The 8,448-nt window shown below is 37.9% G+C and overlaps 1 protein-coding gene across 1 annotated transcript; it reads left to right on the forward strand.

The window, feature by feature from the left end:
- The first annotated feature begins 5,817 nt into the window (after positions 1–5,817).
- LOC134395482 (olfactory receptor 2M5-like) lies at positions 5,818–6,648 on the forward strand. The gene has a single exon (XM_063121645.1). It carries the CDS (start codon positions 5,818–5,820, stop codon positions 6,646–6,648), a length of 831 nt encoding a protein of 276 aa, XP_062977715.1.
- The last annotated feature ends 1,800 nt before the right edge of the window (positions 6,649–8,448 follow it).

Genomic DNA, 8,448 nt, shown 5'->3' on the forward strand with positions numbered 1-8,448 from the left:
AGTTTTCAAGAGTCCCTGAAAAAAATTAACCTTGGTTACCAGGAGGTAAGGAAACGAAGGAGGAAAATGCCTCAGGTCAGGTGCAAACAAGTATGGGGAAGTAAAAAGAGCTGGTGATGATGATAATGGATGCTGATGCTAATGTTAATAATGCTCCTTCAGTTGCTGGTGATAATGGATGCTGATGCTAATGTTAATAATGCTCTTTCAGTGGCTGGTGATGGTGATAATGGATGCTGATGTTAATAATAATGCTCCTTCTGTTGCTGGTGATGCTGATAATGGATGCTGATGATAATATTAATAATGCTCCTTCTGTTGCTGGTGGTGGTGATAATGGATGCTGATGCTAATATTAATAAAGCCATGGTGGACCCCTGGGTGGGTTACGCGGACCACCAATTGGGAACCACTGTTCTAATGTGTACTATGACTGTTGTGGTTGTTTATTATGTTATAAAAAATAAAGAAATGGTTTTATATAAGTGTTAATTCCTTTTTTAGTATTTAGTATATCATTATACTAGTTGTGTGCCTTTGCTACTCATTGGTTGCTATCATTTACTTTCTGTGAACCACCCAGAGCACTTCGTCTATTGGGCAGTATAAAAATGTAATAAATAAATAAATGTGACCGAGGCCACGCCCCCTTGTGGGCCGGACATGTTGAGTCGGCTCCACCTTGGGGGTTGAGATAAGATTGATGGTTTTATAAGGGTAATTGCTTGCTGATAACCTTTCCTCTGTTTCTTTCCTTCCCTTCCCTTTCAATTCCTCCCTCCCCACTCTTCCCTTTTCCCTCAGCTTTTACTGCCTGATCAAGGCCTTATGTGGTAGTTTTTAGTTAGGTAAATAAACTCACTTTGGTCCTAAAAGTGTGCTTGGCTTTGTTCTTCAAAGGTTTGGCTCATCCCCGGAGTGTACAGGGTTTGGGAGGCTGGGTTGACCCTAGTCTTCTCTACAGGCCCTAGGACAGACATCAGTGATAAGATCTGTTGGAATATTGGGGCCCAAGGAGGTGCCTGAGGATCTCAGGTGCTGACTCTCTCCCTGGACAGGAATACTGTCAGTACACTTTATCATCCCATCTTAGGCCACAGCTAGACCTAAGGTTTATCCTGGGATCATCCAGGGCTCGCCCCTGCCTGAGCACTGGATCCCCTGTGTGTCACCTAGATGAACAGGTTTGACCCCTGGAAGATCCAGGGATAAACCTTAGGTCTAGCTATGGCCTTAGTCTGAGATTCAAAGAGTTGTACATGTTTGGCCAAGGATTCTAGGGACTCCATGATTATTTAGTCTTTGGGCTGCCTCTTCATTCTCCATTACATGCCACTCCAGATGGCCCCCTTTTCAGGACTCCCTTTTGGGTGACACTGGAGAACAGAGTTTATTTCAATACATTGATTTTTCCTCATAGAGTTAATGGCAGAGCTTTCCATTGCAAGCCATCTTAAGTTTGCTTGCAAATAGAGGTAAAACTGACATTATTTCTCATATCTTGAGGAATCAAGATTCCTAAATACTGGAAATGCTTTATATACACCACTAGAAAGGCCAATAACTCCAGAGTTACTGCAGCCTGAATGAGTGGCATAGCAACATACTTGAAAGGGCCTCTCTGGAAGATCTTAAGACCTGGACAGGCTCATACAGAAGATGGTGGTCTTTCAGGTATCCTGGTTCCAAGCTCTATAGGATACCAGAGGGGGGATGCTGAAGAATCCTATAGTTCCTGGGACACTCTCCCAGAACCATAGGATTGCTCTCTGAGTGTCATCATACAGAAGAAAATCACATTTGTTTACCATCGCTTCTTGGCCCGCACGTTTGTTCCTCATTATTTCCTCCTTTGAAAGAGGAAGTAAACAACATGCACGCGGCCTATTCAGTGGGCTGTTTTAAAAGTAAGTTGGATTACTGGGGTGTTTTTTTGTTGCGCGAAGAAGGCTAGAAGGGGCAGGAACACTTGGGTGGCAGATGAAATTGTGAGAGGGACCCATGAAAACCCTTGAGTGCCCAGTAACAAGTGTGCAATAAAAGGCTTGTCTGGTGGAGCTCACAGTCTCTTTATTGCCCCTTATGGCAATATGGTCCTAGGGTGACCATATGAAAAGGAGGACAGGGCTCCTGCATCTTTAACAGTTGTGATGAAGAAGGAATTTCACCAGGTGCTACATACATACAAATGATGTCTGCTGAAATTGCCTTTTTAATACAACTGTTAAAAATACAGGAGCCCTGTTCTCGTTTTCAAATGGTCACCCTAATCTGACCTCCCCAGTCATTGAGAGTACATCCAGATAAGGCTTTTATTGTGAAATTGCCATGGAATTTTACAAGGGATCCAGATGACATTGGCCTCCATTAATCCTCATATAATTCTCACCATTTCTTCTGTCTTTTTCTTTGGCAAAAAAAATATTAAGATGAAAAGATGGAATAGTGCCATAATGTATTTCAATTGGTAGTGCTAGGAGCTGTCTATCTAGAAGCACCAAGTGAGTGAGGAAGAGTGAAAAACATATATACCAATAACTAGGGATGGGGAAATTTGTTCAGTTCACATAATTTTGCACTTTTGAGACAAGAGATGAACCAAAATTCAGTTATACTTTGAAATGTGCGCTTTTCCTAATCTCGCAATGAAGTTCTCAAAAAAATGTACAAACATTTGTAGATTATGGAAAAGTGCTCAGAAAAGTGCATATACTAGTGAAAATAACATTAAAATGTATTAAATTAAGAAAATTGCTGAAAAAATGTGTATATTAGACAAAACTGTATACAAACATGTGTGTATTCTGAGTCATGTGCCCAAAAATACATGCAAATTTTCAAGAGAACTCTTTTCTCAAAGTTCGGGACGAACCAAATTTAAGATTGGAAGAATTAGGAACTGAAAGAATCTAAAATTGACAGATTTAATAAACAAAGAGTCAATTGCAACCACTCTCTTCATAGAAAAGATCATAGTAATTTTCGGAAGCCCCAAAGTGCTCAAATGAAAAGCACCTATCTATGCAAAAGTATTCAGAGCCGTTTTGCTTCTGCTGTTAGCCACTTTAATTGATGTCTTGGGATTCTATTCCCTAAACCATGAGATACTATCCCTTGGGTGATGCAATCGGAGTATGGCACATTTAGTCAACAAAAATTGCTTTCCAACATCAAGAAAATGAATTAAAGACGTTCAGTAATTTTACCAGAGCAAAGTTATAAAGACTCGACGAAAGAGCAAAGACCATTTCCAGGGAGCGGTTGATATGTTGGAACCTTTCATTGCAATATTCAGGATCTACAATGACACAAACAGGTATATGTTTATTCCATCAATCCAAAAAACCAACAGTAAAAATATTTTAAATAGTTTGTCTCTAGTTCCTCTAAATGAAATTTAAAGGTCTTTTTCAGAATTTACATACTGCATTTCTTTTAGCAAAACCAAAGTGGGATGGTAAACTTTTTTGTGACATTACAAAAGCAACCTGACTTTTATTGGGACAACCAATCCTATTTTTCAATCTTGTTTACTTGATGTAAGTCATTCCATTCAATATGGGTTTGAATGGAATGGTTTTGAGGACCAGAACATAAGGATGATTCAGTAGGGTGACCATATGAAAAGGAGGACAGGGCTCCTGTATCTTTAACAGTTGCATAGAAAAGGGAATTTCAGCAGGTGTCATTTGTATATATGGAGAACCTGGTGAAATTCCCTCTTCATCACAACAGTTAAAGGTTCAGGAGCTATACTAGAGTAACCAAAAGAGAAAAGGAGTCCTGCATCTTTAACTGTTGTGATGAAGAGGGACTTTCACCAGGTGCTGCATGCATACAAATGACACCTGCTGAAATTCCCTTTTCTATGCAACTGTTAAAGATACAGGAGCCCTGTCCTCCTTTTCATATGGTCACCCCAGATTCGGGCACTAAATTCCTATGCACGTTTGCTCAGACATGTCCCGCTTCAGCTATTGGGCAGTAAAAAATGCAATAAATAAAAAAAATTAAATAGGGTTTACTCCCATGTAAGTGTGCATAGGATTTCAGCCCAAATGATACTATCTATCTATCTATCTATCTATGGGGAACATTCAAATGTATTGGGCAATTTAGAAGCATTTTTCTTTTCCTCCTCTCTCTCCACCCTGGGGAAGAAGGCATGTGATATATAGTTAATATACCATTGCTGTTTACAATGTTTTTAAAGTGAGCTACAGACCTTATGTCTCCAAAGAAGAATTTATAAATGAACTTTTCTTTTGAGCTTTATATAAGACAAGAGAATTTAGAGGGCTCTTAAATGACAAATGTGGGACAAGCCACCTTTTTGAAACAAGTTATATGTGTGTTCCCCCCCCCCCCCAGAAAAAAGTATTCTTTGATTTATGTGGCTGTGCACAATGCAAATGCGTTGGTGGTGAAATGTCAGGAAATCTTCTCCCTGCTCTCCGGAGCAGTTTTGCAATGTTTAAATCATTGTTCTTGATTTGTTTTTAAATTAGGCAAGAACCATTAGGCCAAATAAAGCTTACAAGCAGTATGTAAAATTTAAAAGGCAGATGGTCTGCCCGATAGGAGGTGTAAGGCAGACCAATGAACCTGTGTTCAAATTATAGTAGCATTACGTCACTGGCATAACTGGAGTGGCAATATTGGGTACTGCCCAATCAGTTTTAAAAAGTTTCCCAAACAAACATACTAAACTGGGGAAAACGTCTAGATGATCCTATCAACAATAAGCACTTTCCTTCTGTTCCGTTTCTATAACAGAGTTTTAAGCAATTATTTCCTATTTAAATCAAATGGATTTGAAAATATTAAACTTGAGGATGAATTGCTCCAATATGCTTCCCATCGTGAAGAAGATATTGTGAACCTATATAGCAGGGGTGGGGGTACATTTGCCCAATGTACTGCACACAGTTGTCCATCTCTGCTATATATTGTGAGAAAATAGTTGTTCCATTTCCGTTTCAAGAAAAACAATAATCTGAATATGTGTTAACAAAAACTTGCTCCAGTCAAGCAATTAAATCTATCAGCAAGGACAACATTGGATCTTAATCACGAAATAGGTATAAAAAATCCTAAGGCAGAGGTTTTTCCTGGAAATTCCCATCAATTCCTGAACACGCTTACCCCTTGAGGTATATGTATTGCACGTTAGTGTTTTAAATATTAAAATATATATTTTAATGTAAAAATTAACAAAGATCTTTTCTACATTAGCAATTAACAAAGATATTTTCTACACTGATTTCATTCACTTCAGTGGGGCCTTTTGAAAATACCTCTCAATGGGTTGGCATCCAATAAATTAGCCAATGTGGCATAGTAGAGGACCGAATTAAGACTGAGGAAACCTGACTACAAATTCCCTTCAATCATTAGGTGAACCTGAGCAAATTAGCCCAATTCAGCACAATCTACCTCAGTAAATTTGTTATTCTTTAAGATGCCACAAAACTCTTAGTCATTTTTGCTGCAACAGACTAGCCCGGCTTTTCTGCTAGAAACTGCAACCTTCAAGAGTTGTTGCGAGGAACAAATTCACTCGGCTTTATATTCTTCCATGGGCATTTTGAAGAAAGTAAAGAACAATAATAAAATATGTAACAGAAAAGAATGTATATGAATGACTTATTAGCATTTTGTGGCACTTTCTCATTGAATATTTTCACTGTATTTTCAGATCTAAGAAAGCCAGCTGATGGAGAAGTGGGAAACACAACATCATGGACAGAGTTTGTTCTCCTGGGCTTTCTAAGCCACACGAAACTATCGACCATTTCTTTTGCTGCAGTCCTATTCATGTTCATTGTTGCCTTACTTGGAAATAGTCTCCTCCTGATTGTAATCAAAGTAGATTCAAGCCTCCAGACTCCAATGTATTTTTTCCTTAGCCAGTTGTCCTTCATGGATATGTGTCAAGTCCTTGTTATTGTTCCCAAAGCAGCAGTGGGTTTTGTAACACAGCAGAAAACAATTTCACTTATAGGATGTGCGGCTCAGATTTTTCTGATCCTGAATCTAGGAGGAGCAGAATGCCTCCTGTTGGCAGTCATGTCATATGACCGGTATGTGGCCATTTGCCGGCCCTTGCAATATCCGGTTCTCATGAGGAGAAAAATCTGCATAGGCATGTCAGCAGGCGCATGGATTTCATCTTTTCACTACGCATTGATGAAAGCTATTTATTTGCTGCCTCTTTCATACTGTGGATCAAATGTGATAAACCATTTTTTCTGTGAATTCCAAATCCTGATAAAGTTTTCCTGTTCAGATACATCCACCTTTGAAAAAGTGTCATTATTCCTTGGTAGCAATTTACTGCTCCTTTTCCCAGTCTTAGTCATTGTGGCCTCCTACATATCCATACTTCTGCAAATTCTGAGGGCAAGGCGTTCAGGGGAAAGAAGCCACAAAGCCCTGAGTACTTGTTTGTCCCACCTCTGCGTGGTAGCCATCTTCTATGGGTCGGCCATCTTGAGGCACCTAAGGCCGGCTTCCTACTACTCAGCAGAGATTAACCAGTTTTTTTCTGCATTGTGTACAATTTTCACATCTACAGCAAATCCTTTCATATATAGTCTGAGAAATCGGGATGTATTAGCAGCACTCAGAAAACTGTTTAGAAACTGAAGTTAATTGCCTAAGAATAATACTGCTTATGAGGCCAAAGGCCTATTTAGTCCAACATCCTGTTTCCCTACTGCCTCTGATCCTGATTCTGTAGATAGTGTAAATCCACCATGACTAGTTTAGGGATGTATGAGAAATTTGTTTCAGTTTGTTTTTGATCAGGATGTACCCAGTTCACACCTTCTGGACACAACACGGACTCAGATGCAGTCTCCGCTCAAAGACCATACATTTCTGAGAGTTAAATGTGATTCAAGGACAAAAAAAACCTCCATGCATTCGGCAGTATGCATACATTTGAAAAATGTGTCCTTTTGAAAAATGTACACAATTACACTTGAATTTAATCAATAGGAGAATAATGTATACATTTCAAATATTCAAAGAGGTACATTTGGAAAAATATGCGCAAAAATAGACACAAATTTTCATCTACAAAAAAACCACACTTGCAATTTGATACATACTTTAATGAGAACAAGCTTTGAAATGAACTTTGGCAAACTTCTTTTGCTGATTCTCACATCCCGGTGATAGCTTTATCCTCCATCAATTTGTCTTCTAAGTTAGTGGCCATCATCACAGGTTATGGCCCTAAATTCCATAAGTTACCTGTGTGAAGAAATATTTATATTTTCTTTTAAAATATGTACATATTGAAAAAAGTTTCAGAAATTACAAAAACAAACAAACAAACAAACACCCTTTTATGCATGGACCACAGTCCAGTTTTTTTTCCTGTATTGTTTATAATTGTCATATTCACACAGTACCACTTTACATACAGCTGATGATATATCAGCAGCAATAGGAAAACTATTTAGTCGTATAAAATATAATGAATTAAAAATAAATAATAAACTTAACACATTTCTAGTATATTTATAATTGCTAAATCCCTCAGCCAGAACGAATTCCAATAATTGATGAATGGTATCCAACTTTTCTGGAAAGTCTGAATGGAGTTCCTTCCCACCCCTCCAATAATAACTTAGAAGTTATTATTTTATTCATCACCAAAGCAGTCCAAAATTTCTTTTTCTATTGTAATAGTGATGGCATGCATTGCCAAGCTTTTGCTAAAAGGATCCTTGCAGCTATTAACATATAACTCACCATCACCACTAAATCTCTAGGAATCTGATCTTTAACATTTCTGAGGACTATAGCTGTTGGATTGAAAAACAAACAAGAACCCTGTTTTTTTGTTTTGTTTTTTTTGTATTTTATTATGTTTTTATTTGTGAACCACTTTGAGGTTTTATTTTTTAAAGTAGAATAGACATTTTCTGAAATAATATTAAAATAATTACATTGATTCTAAGAGGCTACTATTACCTTGTTTCTGATAATCATGACATTGGTCAGATCTACACCTTGTCTCAAATTGTTATGAATATGGAATAAAAAGCAGGAAATAACACTATGCAAGAAGTATATGGAATGTAGATTGTGCCCCAACAGTTATCAGTGCACTTCAATACTGCTAAAAAGCAGTAGTGTAGATCTAGCCATTGATTACAATATTGTTACATGGAAATAAATCACTTGTAAATCTGGTTAATCTTTTGCTCAGACATTATTATTTTGCCCTTCTATTCTCTATCCTTTTGGGTGATTCCAGACAGAGGGACCCTAATGCTAACATTCAGAAGGCATCATGCACCCTTTTTATCCTTAACAAATTTTAGAAAAAAGATGGGAGAAGCATCTGGACCCCCTGTAAAATTCTGTGACCAAGGCAGGGTAATAAAAAATTCATCTGGAAGTACTCTCTCTATTTTAAGCATTCATTCATTT

This window comes from Elgaria multicarinata, chromosome 3 (genome assembly GCF_023053635.1).
Source record: "Elgaria multicarinata webbii isolate HBS135686 ecotype San Diego chromosome 3, rElgMul1.1.pri, whole genome shotgun sequence".
NCBI classification, from domain to species: domain Eukaryota; kingdom Metazoa; phylum Chordata; class Lepidosauria; order Squamata; family Anguidae; genus Elgaria; species Elgaria multicarinata.